Source organism: Tinamus guttatus, unplaced genomic scaffold (assembly GCF_059628265.1).
Source record: "Tinamus guttatus ecotype Peru unplaced genomic scaffold, ASM5962826v1 Tinamus_guttatus_pri_ptg000387l, whole genome shotgun sequence".
NCBI lineage: Eukaryota > Metazoa > Chordata > Aves > Tinamiformes > Tinamidae > Tinamus > Tinamus guttatus.
In genome coordinates this window covers 399,787-419,586 of record NW_028288921.1, presented here as the reverse complement: position 1 = coordinate 419,586, position 19,800 = coordinate 399,787, and the positions used below count along the sequence as shown (strand labels likewise).

Below are 19,800 nucleotides of genomic sequence, written 5' to 3'. Positions count from 1 at the left end.
CAGATTTCAAAGGAGAAATAAAGATAATGGTATGGGCTCCGATACCACCCTGTACTGTGCCAGCGGGGAGCCGAATAGCACAACTAGTATACTTTTTACCACAGACACCAAATGCTGCAAAAACTAAATGCAGCATAGGCTCTTTTGGGTCCACGGGACAACCAGAGATTTTCTGGACTCAACAGATAACTATGAACCGCCCACAGATATCCTGTACACTACAATCAGGAGTGATAAAGTTTAATGCACAAGGAATTTTAGATAGCGGAGCGGACGTTACAGTCATTGCTGCCTCGCAATGGCCAAACAGTTTACCCCTAGTGAATGCGCATACATTGCTTTCGGGAATTGGTGGGCAGAGTACCCCAATGCAAAGCGAAAGCTTGATAAATATTATTGGTCCGGAAGGGAGAACCGCAACCATTAGACCATTTATATTGCCTGGATCCGTTACCCTGTGGGGGAGAGACTGTTTGAGTCAATGGGGCATGCAGTTAAGTACGGATTTTTCTTAGGGGCTACTATCCAGCAGCAGGTCCAACCCTTGATCTGGAAAACAGACAAGCCGGTATGGGTGGATCAGTGGCCCCTTCCACGAAATAAACTGCTGCAGTTACACAAGTTAGTAGAGGAACAATTGCAAGCTGGACATATAGTTCCTACTACAAGCCCCTGGAATACACCAGTTTTTGTAATTCAAAAGAAAAATAATTCCTGGAGATTTTTACATGACCTTAGAAAAATCAATGAGGTCATTGAAGATATGGGAGCCTTACAGCCTGGACTCCCTTCTCCAGCGATGTTACCTCAAACATGGACTTTGATCATAATAGATTTGAAAGACTGTTTCTTTACCATTCCACTTGCACCACAGGATGCACCTCGGTTTGCATTTTCTGTACCTTCCATCAATGCTATGGAACCCCATAACAGATATCATTGGAAAGTTTTGCCACAAGGCATGAAAAATAGTCCTACATTATGTCAACAATTTGTGGCAGCAGTCTTAAGTCCAGTACGGAAGTATTTCAACAACGTCCTCATCTATCACTATATGGATGACATATTGATTGCTGCAGAGCAAAAGGAAACAGCACAAGAGGCTCTGCGTCAGATTACGCGAGCAGCATCGGCTGCAGGATTGAAAATTGCAGAAGATAAAGTACAGGAAACTCCGCCTTGGCAATATTTAGGATGGAGAATTTCTGATCATCAAATTCGACCACAATTATTGACTCTAAAAACAGACATAAAAACTTTAAATGGTCTTCAAAAACTTTTGGGAACTATTAACTGGATCCGTCCCTCCCTAGGGATTTCCACGGAGGAATTACATCCTCTATTTAAGCTTTTAGAAGGAGACACAAGTTTGACATCCCCAAGGAAGCTTTCCCCTCCTGCGCAAGCTGCACTTGACAAAGTTGTGAACAAATTAACCACTCAGACTGTTCACAGACGAAAGCAGAACTATCCTATCAGTCTTCTTGTTTTTTATTCTAGCTTCCAACCTTATGGCCTGTTAGCACAATGGATACCACAGGATGCATGTCCGTTAATAATCTTAGAATGGGTGTTTCTACCTCATAATTTTGGCAAAACTGTCACCACTGCTATTGATATGATTGCGATGGTTATTCAAAAAGGAAGAGAGCGTTTGATGTTTCTAGATGGCACAGAGCCTGATATTATTTATTTACCGCTCAGTACAAAACAATTAACCTTTTTGACTCACCAGTCTTTTGTTTTTCAGTGTGCCTTGGCAGATTATCCAGGACAAATAAGTATCCACTTTCCAGGACATAAAATCATACAGTCTTTTAACTCTCTTTCTCTATTACCGGTTTCCCATTTGAGCCTTACGCCAATACCTGATGCTCTTACAGTATTTACTGACGGCTCAGGTAGGACAGGGCGTGCAGTTGTAGTCTGGAAAAATGATGAAGGGCATTGGGAGAGCGACGTACATGTTGTCACAGGCTCACCACAAATAGTGGAATTATCAGCGGTCGTCCGCGTCTTTACGCGATGGCCCTCTGCAGTTAACATTATAACAGACTCTGCCTATGTCGCAGGGTTAGTCTCTAGATTAGAACACTCCTTTTTAAAAGAGGTTTCAAACGAGACCCTCTTTGCGCTTCTCTGGAAGCTCAGATGGCTATTAAACAGAAGGATTTATCCGTACTTTATCCAACATGTACGCTCGCACACCTCACTGCCTGGACCTATTAGCGAAGGTAATGCTCAAACAGACAGCCTTGCAGGAGCTGTAGTTCTACCAGATCGCTTTGCACAAGCACGCTTGTCGCATGATTTTTATCACCAAAATGCAAAAGCGTTACGGAGGTCGTTCCAATTGACTCAGGAACAAGCTAGACAAATCATACAGTCATGCCCAGACTGCCAACGCATTTTACCAGTGCCATCCATTGGAGTAAACCCTCGTGGTCTTTCTGCGCTTGAAATTTGGCAATCAGATGTAACTCATATCCCTGAATTTGGCAGATTTAAATATGTGCATGTTTCTGTTGATACCTTCTCATCCTGTATCTATGCTTCTGTACATACAGGTGAGAAGGCCAAAGATGTATGTCGACACTTTATGATGGCCTTTGCAATGTTAGGAGTGCCAAAAACTATAAAAACTGACAATGGTCCAGCTTATATAGCACAAAAAACGCAAATATTCTTTCAACAATGGGGAATCCAACACATCACAGGTATCCCCCATTCACCCACAGGCCAAGCGATTATTGAGCGTACACATGGCACCCTTAAGAATATGCTACAAAAACAAAAAAAGGGGAGCGTAGGGTTATCCCCACAGGAACGCATAGCAAAAGCTTGCTATGTGTTGAATTTTTTAAATTACTGGACAGAAGAGGGACCCCCTATATACCGACATTTTGATTCACACAGACAACACAAAGTTCAGGAAAAAGCCCAGGTTGTAGCCAAAAACCCACAGACGAATCAGTGGGAAGGGCCTTTTCCTTTAATAACCTGGGGTAGAGGATATGCTTGTGTTTCTACAGGCACAGGGCCAAGATGGGTACCTGCTCGATGGATCAAGCCTTTCTTATCACAGTCATCATCATCATCTGCACCGTGACATCACCCACACCGCAGTGGATGCCACCCCAGCCTAAAACTAACATATGGGTAACTCTGGCCAATCAAACGGGACAGGACACGTTATGTTTGTCATTATCTAGTCCAGGAAATCCTTTTGTAACCTGTCTGGTAGGACAACCTGTTGATGATTGGCAGGTTCCCCTCGAAAGGCGTCCATATATAAGTGATAAACCAACTGACATAGTTGATAAGTGGAATAATTGGGTCCCATGGTTTCCAAAAATGAATATAGAGCCACAAGAGCTAGATTTGTTAGGATCAGTAAAAATGGATTATTGTGTGTATCTTAACTATACAGATGGATGGGCTAACTGGAAAGAAGTATCCCCTCCTCTCCCAGGATACAAAAGACGAGATCCAAAGGATCCGGAGCCACATAAAATACAATGGCTGAATGCTACCCTACCGGAGTATAGAAATGCCACTGCATGGTGCAACTATACTGCCGTAAAATTAACCTTATCTGGTAGATACCTACTCAAATTACCAAAGGGCCTATTTCTAATTTGCGGAGATCGTGCCTGGCCTGGTATCCCCTCTCGCGCATGCGGAGGACCATGCAGCATTGGAAGGCTGACTCTATTAACACCCAACATTTCAATGATTAATAACCATAGAAAACGCCCCAAGCGCGCCATACACGCTTTTCAATCTGAGTGTGATGACCAAGTAACATTTTGGAACACTGCAGAAATCGTATCAGCATCTATATTTACACCCGGGGTAGCATCAGCGAAAGCGTTAGTAACCTTAAATAGGCTTGGTTGCTGGCTGGCAAAACAGACTAATGCTACTTCCCTGGCACTGAGTGGGCTATTGCTAGATGTTAATTCTGTTAGGCATGCTTCACTTCAAAATAGAGCTGCTATAGACTTTTTGTTATTAGCACAAGGCCATGGGTGTCAGGATTTTGATGGACTCTGTTGCATGAATTTATCTGACCATTCGGAATCCATCCATAAAAGCATTGAAAATTTACAAAAAGGAGTGCAGAAGTTACATCAAGACGATGGTCTCAATATTTTGGGGAATCTTTTGGGGAATTTAGGATTAGCTACGTGGATTAAGGGATCATTGCAAATAGGTTTGATGTGCTTGATAATCTTTCTTTGCCTTTTAATTTGTATCCCATGTTTGTTAAAAACAATTCAGTGCTTAATAGACCGTGCCTTGAAACAAGCATTCTTCATAAATAAAGAAGGGGGAGATCGGGGGATCTCAAGGACAGACTCGAGAGTGTTGGTGGAGAGACCTTGGGAAAAGGACACTATTATGCTTGTTGGAATCAAACCATGGGAGTAAATGCAACAAACTAAACAATCTTTTGCTTAGCCATATTCACGCAAAGTTTCTAATTATTGTATTAACTGTATTTTGTTCATTTGTACTACCTGTATGTTGTACTAACTGTATTTTGTTTATTGTTAGTGTATCTGCCTTGTTTCTTATTATGTGTTCAGTGCTTGATTGATTGATCCTTTAACCAAGTTATGGCTGTTCAGCTAAAAACAGCTATGGCAATACCACAAACAAATAAAGAAGGGGGAGATGTGGAGGCCTGCTTTGGAGACGGAAGTGCTGAATGCCTTGGTAGTGGACGATTGACCACAAGGACGAATGTCTTATCAGCAAGGAGCAAAGCAGGAAAAGGAGGAGGACAACAACAGCATGTGGAATGTCTTGTCAGCAGATGAGGAACAAAGCAAGGAAAAGAAGATAACCACAACTGCACGGCTGGCAAGATGCTGATTGATTGTAATCTTTGCAACACTTGTGTTAAAAGAGTATAAAAGGAGTTGGTTTGAGAATAAAGTTGTCTCACTCTGCATCCCAGACTGAGTCCGTTCTTTCGCAAGGTGCAACACAAACACACAAAGGTGCCTACTCACTGTGGGAACATATTTTGACAGAGCAGAAATTTTTAGTGCTTCAATCGTTCTCAGCATAAACCCTTGTGCATTCCAAAAGGAAAAAAAATAAACACCTTGTTATGACTTTGTCATGGAACCTGCTTCGTCACTGAGCCTTGCCCCTCACTGTCGTGTACTTGCACCTCACTCAGATGAAGGACAATGACACTCACAAGTGAGCCCAGTTCCCCCTGCAGAAACCTCCCGGGAGAAGGGGACTGTCCTGGGGTACCCCCATGTCTGCAGGTGCTAAGGAGCAGCTTAGATAGACCCTGATGCAGCAGCCCAGGAGAAGCTGGTGCTGTCTATGAACTAAGGGATGGGTGAGGGGACATTCAGATGTCCCTGGCAGACTCGTTGGCAGCTCCTTGAATCTCTTAATGAGTCTCAGTTTCTTGTCCAAATGTGACGGTTTTGTTTCCATTTTCCTCTTACCAAGTGGAAGGAAATTCTAAGCACCCTCTCAATGCCTGCCTTGCCTTTCCTTTTGCGAAGTGTTCCTTGAAATGTGCTCACAGCTAGACCTGTGAGCAGACCTGACCCCCGCAGCACCCTCCCAGCAGGAGAAGGAGCCTGTCCTGGTGGAGGATAATCCTCCCACCCAGAACTTCTCCCCTCAGTCCTGTGGGGAGCTCCCTGGGCAGGCTGAGTGCTGACCTTCACAGGCGACACAGTCACTGCTGCGGGCACACAGCACCTTTGGGTGCAGGGACCCTGCTCTGAAGTGCAGACCTCTCACCCTGTCTGCACAACCCGGCTTCACATCACTGCCATTTCTATTGGGGAAGGCAGCAGGATGCCCTGCCCTTAGGTGGTATGTTAGAGAATCCCTGCTCTGAAGCAGCTGCTCTTCCTCTGCACTGCAAAAGCCAGAAAAAAGAAGAGAAAAATGCTGCCAGCCATGAGGTGTGATGGCTTCTTATGTCCCCTTCAAGAAGCTCAGTAGCATTGTCCTGTAAGCACACACTCACTGTTTTAAGAGCTGTGGAGGTCTCCTCTGTCCTCCCGCTCCACACTGCCGTTCCCCTCTCGCTGCCTTCTCTCCTCTGCTGTCCGCAGCAGCAGGCAGTGCCCGCAGCCCTGCTGCTCTTGGCACAGGAGCTGCTCCTGCACTCGGCTGTCTCTGGGCAGTGCTGCCAGGCTGCCACGAGCTGCCTCCGTCCCAGGAGCCTGGCCCCGCTCAGGAGCAGAGGCCCAGCTGAACTCATCAATTTCTCTGTCCCTCGTGCTCCCTCCTCCTGGGAAATGTTCACTGGAGTCAACCAAAATAATCCCTGATTATCCCTCTCTAAACACTAGGAAAGACTGGTGTCAGCCCTGTAGTTTGTTTCATCAGAGCATGGTTACTTGGAAGAGCTGAAAATGTCCCACTCAGGAAGCCGCTCTTCCCAATTCTTAGCTAGGCAAGATAAATGAATACAAGAATAGACTGGGAAGTGTTCAGGTATTGGTTGATGTCACCCAGTGTGGGATTCTCAGGCTGGTTTAGAAGACCCTGGGCTGCCATGGTATGCTGTGGTGAGCTCCACAGAAACACACAGCAGGTGGGATTCCCCTTGCCCAAGCTGAAGTGAGCACAGCAGGGATGCCTGGATGGGAGGTCTTGCTCTATGCTCCCAATCACTGGTCATTCAGGGTGGGTGTCAGCTGCACACACACAAACCCTTGGTGACACTGGAAGGGTCAGAGGTGGTTGAAGGCATGTGCCAGTGTCTGATTGCTGTGATCACCATATCTACTTTCTTCTAGAGCATATATTGGGAGCAGGTATGGAATTGCTTTGGTTCCCCAAAATGTTATCAGATGCCCACTGCTACCAGAGCTCTACTCACTAGGAAGCTGAGACACGAGCAGATGCTGACATTGAAATAGTTCATCTCATTCTGTTCAGGCACTTGATTCACTGACACAGAAATAGGCCATGCTGGATGTCTGGGGCATCCAGCACAGCCACATGTCTCTTGCAGATACACCCTGTGCCCTACAGGGTAAATGTGTCCCTTTCAAGTGGTTTTGGGCACTCAGGTTTCTTAACAGTGCCCACATGTCTGGATCCCACCACTGTCCTTCAGCCAACTCCTAACAGTCTACAGCCAAACTTACTTCATAAATGAGAGAGGCACATCACCCCAAGGTCTCCGCACCCTTAAAACCTTCTAGCTCTCCCTCTCTTGAAACTCTTCACACTCCTAGATGACGTGAACGGGACTGGGGCCAATGATGACCTCAGGCTGTGAACTCAGGCCAAGGGACTTGTTCGCTGGCATCTTGTCCTTCCTGGAGATTGATTCACCTCTGTCACAGGTCCCAAGGTAAAGCCCGCTCCTGCCATTCTTTCTGCACAGCCCAGCTCTGTTTCTCCTGAGGTCTCCCCTCCTCCTGGCCTGGGTGAGAATGATGGCTCCAGCTGGGGCTGGAGGAAAAATACTCAACTTTGATAATGCTCAGCAGAGGCCACCAGCAAAGGAAGATTGTAACACCCAGATCCCTGAGGAAGAACGGAAAGCACATAGCGGTTACATGTTATGCAAATGAAGAAGTTTGTTAGCTCAGAAGAAACAAGAACTGCTGTTCAGGCTGTTTTGCTGCCAGCCTAACTACAAAATGCTGTTTAAGGAAGTTTGAAGGCCAAAGTCACTGTGAGAATGAGAAGGGTAAGGAAAGCGGGATCAATACATTGAGGAATGAGACCCCCTTCTGGAATGTGTGCATGCACAGTCTTAGAAGGATGCTATAACAGGAAGGTGGAGATTTGCCTGCCCCCGCGCAGCCTCCTGGCATATGCTGGCCTTACGTGACAGGACGCCCCGGGAATAAAACATGAGGGCAGACTCCGGTGGGACAGAGACTCCCAACATCGAGGTGAACGTTGTCTCCTGCAGGGATACCCGCTACAGTTGAGAGCCAGCCAGCCTCTCCGCTCAGCTCTCTCATTGCAACTGGTCTCATCAGAGGATGGTTATTTGCAAGAGGTGGAAACGTCCCACTCTGGAAGACCCGATTGGCGTCTCTTAGCTGGGCAGGATCCCTAGAGGGGGACAAGAAGAGTTCACCAGAGTTCAGGTATTGACTCAGATGAGCCAGGTTGGGCTTCTCAGGCTGGCCTAGGAGGCCCTGGGCTGGAGGGGAATTCAGATCCTTCCCATGTGCTCTACAAAAGCACCCAGGAGGTGGGATTCCCCCTGTGCAGGCAGAAGGGAGCACAGCAAGGCCGTGTGCAAGCAAGACCCTGCTCTATGCTCCCTTTAAAATCCCTGGGGATGGAGGGGGAAAGCCAGTTGCACACACACAAACACATGGTGACACTGAAAGCGAGCAAGGTGCTTGAAGGCATGCACCTACTTCCATCAAGAGCATGAACTGGGGACCAGGTAGGGGGTTTGTGACATGACACCGGATGCCCACTGCCACCAGAGCTCCTCTCACTAGGCAGCTGAGGCACATGCAGACACTGCAAGCACTTGATGTCAATCAGTGCAGGCACTTGATTCAGTGACACCAAAACAAGCCTGCAGGGACAGGTGGGCTGCCTGGGGTGTCCAGCACAACCCCATGTCTCTAGCAGACACAGCAGGGCACCTATAGGAAAACCAGGACCCTTTGGAGCGGTTTCCTGACAGCGCCCAAACAACTGGATGCCACCACTGCCTTAGACCAAGTCCTCCTTATCTCCAGTCAAGCGTGCTTCAGAAATGGGAGAGGCATATCACCCCAAGGACTCTGCTCTAGTCGTTAACACTCTGCACCGTTAACACCTTCTATCACTCCCTCTCCAGAAACTTTTCACACCCCTAGAGGATATGAAGAGGAAATGGGCTAAGGGTGACCTCAGGCTGCTAAATCACAGGCTGCCCAAATCCAGCGTCTTCTTCACTAACTTGATGTTATGATGAAGCAGTCCTGTCCCACATGCAGCTCACTGAGGGATGCCACTAACAGCCAGCTGCCGCTTGGCAGCACTGTACTGCTGATCCCTGTTTTCAGTGAGCCTGATCCTCTGCAGATCAGTTCACAATTTGACTAGAAGGAGACTATGAGAAACCTTTTCAATGCCCTTGCTAAAGTGAGAGTTTACAGAATCCCCTGCTTTGTCCTTTTGCACACAGGCATTCCTCTTGAGGCAGAAGGCAACCAGGTTGCTCTGGGAAGGGCCAGTTTTACTCACTCTTCTATCAGGTTGGTAGGTGTTTTCACCAGGAAAATCTCCTGGGTCCTGTCCCAGTGCTGCTCAGCTACAAAAATTATTATTAGTTTTTCTTTAAACTCTCTTGAAATTCCCTTTGCTGCTGCTTGTCCTTGTTGTCTCTTGTCCTTTCCTGCCCTTGGCCCCAATCAGACTTTCACCGAGGACAGTCACACCTTCACCTCTAAGCGCAGCCTTGCTGGGGTCTCCAGGCACCGCGCGGGCAGGCCTGCTCCATGGTAGGAGAGGGGTCTGCAGACAGTGGGGCTGCCTCGGGGACCCTCAGCAACAGGCAGCAGAGCAGGGGCACATTGCAGGCACCTGGCGGTGACAAGAAGGCAGGAGCGTCCCTCCTCCCTGGGGGCAGACGCCTTCTGAGGGCAAGGGCACGCTGGAGATGTGGGGGACCCTGGACCCTTCCGCAAGGCTTCACACACAGTCTATTTTTCTCCTGCTTTGGATGTTCTCCCCACAGATTCATTTTCACCAGTACTCTTACACTTTGCCACTGCTTCCCACATTTTCCTCTACTTTGATAATTTTCCCATGCTTTGACTTTTTTTCCTTCTCTTTCACAAACATTCCCTCTTATGCTTGTGACCATTTTTCCACACTTGTGAAGGTTTTCCTACCCTTTCAACTTTTACCCAACCTCTCCTTCTTTTCCCATGCTTTCTCGATATTATTGAGCTCTTGGGGTTCTTTTTGCACTTTCCTTTTTTTCCCCATCACTTCATACTCTTTCCACTTTTGTAACCATTCCCACACTTTTGACCATATTCCTATACTATCGTTCCTTACCCATGTTTTTCCCTATTTTCCACGATCTTGACACTTCACCAGTGTTTTTGCACTTCTTCCCGCCATTTCAATTTTTTTCCAATGCTTACATTTGCCATCTATTATTTTCCAACTCTTGCGCTCATTTGCCACACCTTTGAACTTTTCCCTATGCTTTTAGTGATTTTCCCATGCTTTCCCTTCTTTCTCTTCCTTTAACTGTTTGCCAACACTTGCTGTATTCTTCCCACTCATTTCCACTTGTAGAACCTCATTAAAAACCCTGTATATATCAAGAAAAACTATAACGATTTCTTACATATTAAGATGATAGCTAATGTCTCTTAGCTAGGCAGGGCACCTAGATGGGGACAAGAACGATTTCTTTACATATTGATTGCAATTAATAAATGGGATTAACTCCCTTCTCCACTCTTGCCACTCAATGCTGCACCCACAGAGCAGGAAGTTCAGCGGTGGTAAATGAGTGTGGGCAGAATCAAGCCCCTATTGGGAACCTAAGCACAAGAGTCCCAAGTGTTCTGTGTTTTTGTGGTGGCTGGTTGGGAGTTGGCACCACATGGAGCTGACGGGGTGTAAAACGTGTCTGTTCCCATGTGCTGACCTGATGGTCGAGCCGGCGGCCACCCTGGTGAGGAGAACCTCAAAGTGGGAGCAACTCAGGGAGGAGGGGGACTCCAAAAAGAGTGTGGAAGTGATGGCCTGGGATGGCAAGGAATAGCCACGGGGTGATGTGGGAAAGAGAAGCGCAGGGAGGGAGCAGTGGGATGCAGGGAGCTCTGCCTTGGGGTGAACCAAGAGGCAATCAAGAGCACAGGGACGAGGATGGGGGGCAAAGCAACAGGGTGGCCTCGGGGTGGGTGTCTGCTATGGAGTGACTGACGAGGGGCAGCCTCTGCAAGGCCTGTGGAGCGCAGAGCTGTGGAGGGGACAACTCGTCCTGCGCCCTGGTGTCCCCATGGTGACTCCCAGGGCTTTGTGATGGGGGTGACATTGTGCCCACAGGTCACTGTGATGGGGCAGTCCCTAAGGTGACCGTGTCCCTGCTGGGGTCTTCACTCTGAGGAGAGCGGCGCAACCAGCAGGGAGCAACTCCCCTTGGTGGCCGTGCGAGAGACCTTCAGAGAGGTTCCTAGACATGGAGAAGGAACAGCAGGGTAAAGCCTGCTCCTCATCCACGGAAAGGAATTCCAGTGCACAAGAGAGCATGAGTGAGGTGAGTGGTGGAGGGGGAGGGGGAGGTGGGAGGCAGGGACAAGACCCGCATAGAGAGCATGCGGATGGTGAGGAAGGAGCCCTGGGTCATGATAGTGGGGCAGGAGCTCCTCCAGTGAGGGAGGGACATGTATTCCTGGACTTGGGAAAAAACAGCCCGGCCTGCGTTCTCCCCTTGTACTCGGTGCCAGTGAGGACGAACCTCAAATGCTGTATTCAGATTTGGGCATGGGAAAAATGTGGAGATGCTGGAGTATTTCTAAAGAAGGGCAACGAAGCTGGTGAAGGGTCTGGAGCACAGACCTTATGAGGAGTGGCTGAGGGGGCTGGAGTTATTTAGTGTGGAGAAGAGAGGCTCAGAGGTGACCTTATGGCTCTCTACAACTACCTGAAAGGAGGGTGCAGTGAGGGGAGGCTGATCTCTAAAATACTGATAGGAAAAGAAGAAATGGCTTCAGGTTGCACCAGGAGAGGAACTGGTTAGATATTAGGAAAACTTTCCACATGGGAAGAATTGTAAAGCATTGGAAGAGGCTGTCCAGGGAAGTCGTGGAATCACTGTTCCTGGCAGTGTCCAAGAAACGTGTAGATGAGGCACTTAGGGATGTTTAGCAGGCATGGTGCTGAAGGGTTTACAGTTGGCCTTGATGGTTTTGAAAATCTTTCCCAAATATAATGATTCCATGATCTAGATGCTCCAAGGCCCACATGAACCCCATGAGCTCTGTGCTGAGGGCAGAGAGCAGGTCCAGGCGACGCACAGCTGCATTGTGCTCAGACAGGAGGTTCCCTTCGACACGAGGCTGGGGTTTCCTGTGCTTAGGAGCTGCTCGTACCAACACAAGTGCCCCCATCACGGGCCTCCTTCTCCCCACAGGTGGGCCAGCAGGAGCTGCCCACAGCAGTGCAGCGCAGACGGACCCCAGCTTCGTCCCACCAAAGGGACTGGCTGCCGCCGCTGCCCGGCCCTCAGGGCTCACGCTGCTCCCAACACGGCATCGCACAGGTACAGAGCTCAGCGGTGGTGGTAGCCAAGCATCCGTCTGGGAAGCATGGAGGGAGGGAAAAGGACACCAGTAACCTGGTCTTTGTGGTGGGCTTCGGTTGCAGGTCATGGAGGACACGGCCAGTGATGTCTCCTGCACAGTGCAAGATCTGCATCCCTCCTCCAGCCTTTTAAAGAAGGCTACTTTGGGATACAGCAGGACAATGACTGGCAGGACAAGATCGGGGACATCAGATGTGCCCAGCTTCCCACCTCTCCCAGCCAAGGCAGCTTGGCAGGCACAGGGAGGCCTGGAGGACTCTGCAGTAAAAGCAGCAGGATCTGCAAGTCACACCAAGCTGCCTGCTCTGGAAACCTCCTGTGGGTCTTCTCCCAAAGGCAGTGCCTTTGCCCTGGACAAGGAAGAGGTGGCCAGGAGAGTCCTGGAGAGAATGAACAAGGCATTGGAGATGGTGGCTGCAAATTCCAGCAAAAGTGCTGCCAGGGAACGCTTCCCACCTGTTCCTGGTGCTGGGATGGCTCTGGACTCAGGGAAGAGAAGGGAAGAGCAGAAGCTGAAGCCATCGTGTCTTGCCCTGCCTCCACTTCAAAGACCCCAGCAAGAAACTAGCGCTCTCATCCAGGTAAATCAAGGGCATGTGCAGTTCCTGCCTCGATCCAAGCCTGAGTCTTCAACATCATCAGTGGGAGAAGGCAGGATATTTCAAGGGGATGATGAGAGGATGAGTCTATCCCTGAAAAGCCAGCAGCTCTTGGGAAGCTCCTCCTTTTTCCTGAGAGCACAGAGCATTCCTCCTGAAGGGCAAGTGCCTGCGATGGAGAATCCTCAAGAAGCAGCGGCCTCTTCTGCCCCGGATGATCCCGAGCAGGGTGCGATGGCAGCTGAAGGTGTTTCGGAGGAGGCTGGACTCAGCAGCTCCTCCATTGCAGTGGTGCCACCCAGCTCTGCACAAGACGTCAGTGCCGGGTGCTGCAGTGAAATGGCCCCACTGGAATCCCCATCGCCCTTCTCACCTGAGCCTGTCAGCCTCGTTCAGGACATTGATGGAGAAACTGGCACGGAACTGAGGTGTGAGAGCCAGGGGCCTGTCCCACATGACCCCACACCTCCTGCTGTGGGTCTGGAGGACGCAGGCGTGGGGATGGGGTCTGCCCCCTTGAGCCGTCCTGATGACGCGAGCCCTGGAGCCAGCCAGCAGCCAGCACAGCCTGATGCCTTGGCACACACCGTCGATCAAGGCACACAGGCAAGCTCGTGGCTGCTCCAGACCATGGAGTGTGACCAAGGAAGAGGCCCTGCAGCTGAGGAAGGACCGTATCCCTGCGCTCAAGGGGGAGAAAGGGAGGTGAGCAGGGCTGGGACACCAGCTTCCCCAGGCAAGGATGGTGGGACAGGGACACCACAAGGAGCACCGGCAGGGCAGGACCCGAAACAACAGCCTGTGGGCATCACCTGCCACGTGCAAGGAAGGCCGCTGCGTGTGCACGAAGACAACACCGCGCGGTACCTGGGGGTGCTCAGCATCAAGACGGAGACACTGGAGGAGCTCGACAGGAGCTGCCTGGCCCGCACGGGGCAGAGCTTGGCCCAGATCCGGGAAGTCACTTTCCTGAGGAAGGAGCAGAGCCTGCAGGAGAGCCAGGGTGAGGAAGAGGAGGGCCATGGGGAGCGTTTCTCCCTGTCAGCATCAGGATCCCTCAATGTGAGACCCAAGGAGGTGAGTGCAAGGGAGGGCTGGGCCAGATTGGAGCCCTCCCGGTGCTGGGGCTGGCCCCGGTGCCACGCTGTGACAGCCGGGTTGTCCCAGCAGTGGCGGAAGGATCCCCAGGAGACCTTTCCTGTTGGGAAAAGAAGCTCCCTTCACAAATTCTGCCTCTCTCCTCCTAGCTCCTTGCCAGAAACTCCTTCCATAATCTATGGAAACCAGAGATCACGCAAGTGGAGCTCCTTAAGGATGCCAAGGGCAAGTGGGAGGTGCTGGAGCGCCTCTATGCTCATGCCCCCAAGCAGAACATTGAAACCTGGAGGAGAGACCTGGATGAAATAGCTGAGCAGAGTGATGAGGAGGAGGATGCTGACGAAGAGCTTCTTCAGATGGAGGAGGTAGAGGAAAGCAGCTCCTTGCCATGGATCAGACCCAGTCTGCGCAGCCTATTTGCAGAAAGGGAGATGGATCTCGAGAAGGTGCCTTCCTTGCCCGACATCAAACAAGCAGAGGCTGCCAGTGAGGGACCTGGTGAGGTGGAGAGCCCCTCTGTTGAGCCAGCAATGCCCAGAGGAGCTGAGGAATCTCTGCTGCAGGAAGCAAAAGCAGCAGTTTCTCTCCTGGCTGCAGGCCCTGCTCCCCAGGTAAGCATGGAGCCTGTCACCTGTCCCCACGACCCAAGGGAGTTGCTAAGTGAGCTGTGTGGGCGGGCGTGCAGAGCGGGTGCCCAGAGCTGCCCTATCCTATTGATCCCCTTTGTCCATGGTGTCCAGATTTCCCCTCCAGCCATTTACCCTTGCTGATGTCTGGTGTGGAAGAGATGCTGGGTCCTCTCCATTTCCAAGTGCCAAAGGTGTAGGGCTGATGTCCCCTCCACCCCCACGCCATGTTCAGCCCTGGGGCCTGGATGCCCAGCGAGGAGGGAAGGGGCAGCCCCAGCAGCAGCCCCCTCCTCACTCAGTGCACGAGCCCCCTTGTGCCACGCAGCAGATGCCTCCGTTCCCCTGTGCATCATGGCCCCAGCCCAGCCCTGCTGCTACGGCCCCACAATGAGCCGTGTCCCATTGCCCTGCCAGCCGCAGGTCCCTTCCCTTGGGACACGCAGCCCTGGGCAGCCTCCCCCAACCCCAAACCCTTTCCCCCGTGCACCCCGGGGCACCGGTACCCTGAGCAGCTGCAGCCGATGGCCGACGGGTGCGTGTTCTTGCTCTGTCCATGCAGGAGGCCTCGGAGCCCCAAGAGGAGAAGTCATCATCCTCCTGCAGCCCCACGGCAGATGCTGAGCCAGGTACGTACCCGAGTGGACAGCCCTGCTGGGGACAGTGGGTCTGTCTGGGACAGCGAGCGGCACTGAGGCTGGCAGCCGGAAGCGCTCGGGAGTTGCTGTGCTGAGGCCACAGCCCCTTGGGAAGCCCTTGGTGGCAGGGACAGGCAGGTGCAGCCCTGCGCCCGTGCAGCCCATTGCCCACAGCTCTGCTTCCCACCGCAGGCACCGCTGCCCTTCCAGACGTCGCGGCTCCCCGGCAATGGCGCTCGCGGCTCAGGACGGCGCTTTGGGCTCTGCGCAGAGCGTTCTGCTGCCGCTGCATCGCAGGGCAGCGAGAGGAGCGGCACAGCTGAAAGAGCCCAGCAGGGCCCCGAGAGCGGGGCTGGCGCAGAGCGACAGACACTGTGTCCTGGGGGCTGCAGAGATGCTGCTGCATCGTGCCCCATAGCAGCCATGTGCCCACACAAGCCCTGGGTGGCAACAGCCAATGTCAGCTCCAAATAAACCCCTCAGAAGGTTTTTCTCCCCTTGTCAGTTGTTGTCAGAAAATCTCCATGAAAAGACTAGGGGGGCTGTGGCACCCTAAGGCCATGGGTGACTCCTGACTCTGCACTGGCCTTGGTGGCTGGGGTGGGGAGCAGATCTAGCCAAACAGGGCTGCTCACGACTGGCACGGCTGGCACGTGTCCAGGCTCTTGAATGATTCTCAGAGTGACCCCTGGGCTCTTGCAAGACCAGGAGGTGTTTTCAGGGGTGCACTAGCTCCGGCCTGTGCTGCTTCTCTGCGAGTGCATGAATCACTCTCCAGTCCTCCTTCCCTGAGCCTCCTGGGTCCCTCCTGCTTCTCCAGGGACTGCCGAGCCCTCCTTTCCCCAGGCATGCCTGCATTTGCTGCGCGGTCTTTGGGGGACTCTACCATGGGCTGCCTCATGTTTGGTGAGACTACACTCACTGCCACCCCTAGGCATCCCCGGGGTTCCCCTGAGCTCTCCTGGAGCCTCAGGTTCCCTTCCACAAGGATGGGCATCTGTCATCAGCACTGTCACCTGTGCGACAGCCCCAGGCATTCAATTCAGAGTCCATTCTGCACCTCCAGTGGCAGCGCTCCCAGGGACATGAACCCCGAATGCAGCCCTTGGTCCCTGAAAGACCACGCTGGGCCTCTGACCTCCTCCCCTGGAGCCCACAGAGCGCACAGGCAGAGCAGAGGCCCTTTCATGCTGCAATCCCTTGGGTGCATTGGTGTACTGTTGACCCCAGCTTCAGAAGAAAGACACAAACTTAGTGTTTTTCTGGAGGCTAAGTCTGGCGTAAGGCTGCCCATTGCCTTGTCCTGCTTTACTTAGGAAACACATGGAAACACAACCCCACCACCACTCTGTCCCTTCAAAAGTCCAAAGGTGTCTGTGCGTGTCCAGCTGCCACCCTCTCTCCATCCCTGTGGATTACGAGCTTAGACAGGAAGCTCCTATGCAGAGAGACATAAAATTTAGTCAAGGGGAAACCTCCTGTGAACTTGCGGAGCACAGAGGAGGGAACTGAACCCCGCTGCATCCCAGGAGCTTCTCCATGGGCATTTGGTGCATGGATTAACTCCCCGTGAAGAGCCCGTGGAGCAGGAGGAAACGAACCAACTTCCTGCTCCTGGGCAGGTGTCCTGTCCTCTTACGTGGCGGGAGCAGAGGCTTCTGCAGTGGGACATTTCCAGCCCACAGATGATCGTCCCCTGCTGGCACCAGCCGCAGCGCTGGGCTCCAATGTTACCGATGTTATCGAATATTCATTAATCCGCAGCCAATCAGGTGGTGGCGGCGGGACCCGGGGGCGGGGCAGGTACTGAGCGCCGCTGGCAGGGGGGCGGGGCAGCGGCAGAAGCAGCCAATGAGCGCGCGGCGGGAGGCTGGGGGCGTGGCGGCGCGTGCCGTGGGCGGGGCCAGCGCGTGAGGCGGCCGTTGGGCAGCGGTGGCTGCAGGTGGCGGCGGCCCCGGGGCCGCAGCGAGGCGCGCGGCGGGCGGCGGTGGCTGCGGGCGGCGCGAGTCCCGCACGACCGATCCCTGCGCGATCCCTGTGCGACCAGAGGCGCTCGGGGCCGCGGGAGGCGGCGGCTGGAGGCGGCCCGAGGCGCGAGGGGCCGGCCGGGGCCCCGCGGCCTCGCAGCCGGAGGCTGGGGCCGTTGCTGCCTGTTGTGGGCAGCGGCCGTTGGGCTGTGCGGGAGCTCGCGGCAGGCGGCGGGGCCCGCGAGCTGCGCGGCCGCCATGGGGAAGCGGAGCTCCGCCGGCTGCGTGCCGAGGTGAGCGGCGGCGGGAGCCACCCCGCGGGTGCCGGCCCCGCTGGGCCCCCCTGGGTGCTGCCGTCCCCCGTGGCACCCCCAGAGCGGCCCCCTTGGGGCCGGGTACCCCCCTGCGTTGGGTGACAGACAGCCCGGGTGGCCCTTCCCCCCAGCGCCGCTTCCCGTGAGGGCCGTGTCCCTCTCTGCCCTTGGGTGCAGGGTCCCACCGGTCCCCATCTACCCCCACCCCTGGTCCCCGTCACTGCCCTCCCTCTGCCCTGGGGTGCAGGGACTTGGCACTATTGTCCTCCCAGTGTCCCCTCCCCGTGTGACACGGCCCCACAAACACACTCGCCTGTCTGCAGACATGGAGAGATGCCTGCGCACAAGTGCGTGTCTGTAAGCGAGCACGGGGACGTGCGTGTGCTTGGGTGTGCACGTGCTCGGACGTGCCCGTGCCCGTGTGTGCGTGTGCGCCGCGCCCGCTCCTGCCAACTCGTGGCAGGGGCCCGTGTGGCCCTGGGGCTGCGCGTGAGCCCGGCCATCCGTGCGCGCGGTGCGTGCGAGCTGGCGAGTGTGTGTGCGCTGCACACGGGAGATGCACGGCAGGCGTGCGAGTCTTCACAGCCACCCGTGCCCCCTGTGACACGTGTGTGCTCATCAGCACACTCGTGTCCTGCCTGTGTAGGACACGTGTTCTCATGCATATGGTCACGTCACCCGTGTGTGAGACACGCTGGTGCTCGTGCACATGCCCATGACACCTGCTTGCAGCACAAACGTGTGCTCGTGCGCACCCTGCCCAGGGTCCCCATGTCTCCTGCTGGGATTATGGGAATGGGCCCAGGCTTCCGGGCCCCCACTCTGTCCATTGACCCGCCCCCATCCTCCCCAGGTTCTTCAGAGCCTTCCTGAAGAGGCTGCGGATTGTGCGTGTAGTGGTCAAGAACCCCGACGCCACCACTGGCGAGCCCCAGGTGAGACCCAAGGGGGTCCCGTGGGTGGGAGAGTCAGGACCGAAGGGTTCCTTCCCCTGGGGGGGACACCAGGGTATCTGGGGGGCTCAAAGAGGTCTGTGGGGAAGCTGCCGAAGGGGCCCCTGGCTCCTGAGGTCTGGGGGGTTCCATCGCTGTCGCAGGGCAGAGCTGGTGGGAGGGGGTACCAATGGGATGGATCATCGGGGCTTTTGGTGAGGGTCCCAGAGCACTGCGGGGTCCAAAGGGCACAAGGGTCCTGTCCCGGGGTGCAGGCAGGGGTTGGGAAATGGTTCCAGGGGCTTCCCAAGACGCCCTATGGTGCAAGAGGGGGATTCCGAGGGGCCTGGAGGGGCCCAGGGGTGCCCCAGGCTGCAGGCAGGGGAGTCCCAAGGGGATTCCAAGGGTGCAACGTGGGTGTCACAAGGAGTTGGGGGGATGGTGTCCCGTGGGTGCCCCAGGGTACCACATGGGGGTTTAAATGGGTCTGGGGAGATCCCAGGGTGCAACAGGGGTGTCCCAAGTGGTCTGGGGTGGGAGTGGGGGTTCAGTGGTTCCCTATGGTGCAACGGGGGGGTCCCAAACGGTCCGAAGGGACCACAGGTCCTCCAGGGTGCACACAGGGGGTCCCAACAGGTCTTGAGGGGCACAGTGGTACCCTAGAGCATGGGCAGGATGGACCCAAGGGGTCTGGGAGCCCCAAGGATGCCCCAGAGTGCAACAGGGGAGTCCCAAAGGGTCTGGTGGGGCCCATGGGTGCGGTGTCCCAAGGGGTCAGCAGTGTCCCGTGGGTACCCGGGTTTATAATACAGGGAATCCAAGGGATCTGGGGATCCCATGAGTGTCCCAGGGTCCAACATGGGGGTTCCAAGGGGCCTGGGGTTGCCATGGTGCAACATGGGGATCCCAATGGGTAATGGTGGCCCGGGATGCAGGCAGGGGAATGTCAGTGTGTCTGGGAGGTTCCAAGGGTGCCCAGGGTGCAGGAGTGGGTCCCAGTGGGTGTGTGTGGGGCAGGGGGGGCAGGTCAAGGGTGCCCAGGATGCAGGCAGGGGGTTACGAGGCATCTGTAGCAGGGGGAGGGTTCCAAAGGTGCCCTGTGGTGCAAGAGGGGAATCCCAAGGGGTTTGTTGGGGTCCCATGAGTGCCCCAAGGTGCAAGCAGGGGGTTCTGATGAGTCTCTGGGGGTTCCATGGGTGCCCCTGGGTGCAGCAGGGGAGTCCCAAAGGGTCTGGGTGAGGAAGGGAGTCCCAGGGTACCTGGTGGGGGGTCCCAGTGGGTCTGGAAGGCCACAAGGATGTCTCAGGGTGCAGGCCTGGGGGTGACAAGAGGGCTGC

The 19,800-nt window shown here is 53.8% G+C and overlaps 1 protein-coding gene across 1 annotated transcript; it reads left to right on the top strand.

Moving 5' to 3' along the window:
* Positions 1 to 3,399: 3,399 nt before the first annotated feature.
* LOC148593482 (syncytin-2-like) lies at positions 3,400 to 7,279 on the top strand. The gene is made up of 2 exons (XM_088530784.1): positions 3,400 to 4,144; positions 7,236 to 7,279. The coding sequence occupies exons 1-2, from the start codon at positions 3,400 to 3,402 to the stop codon at positions 7,277 to 7,279; spliced, it is 789 nt and encodes a 262-aa protein (XP_088386910.1).
* Positions 7,280 to 19,800: the final 12,521 nt, after the last annotated feature.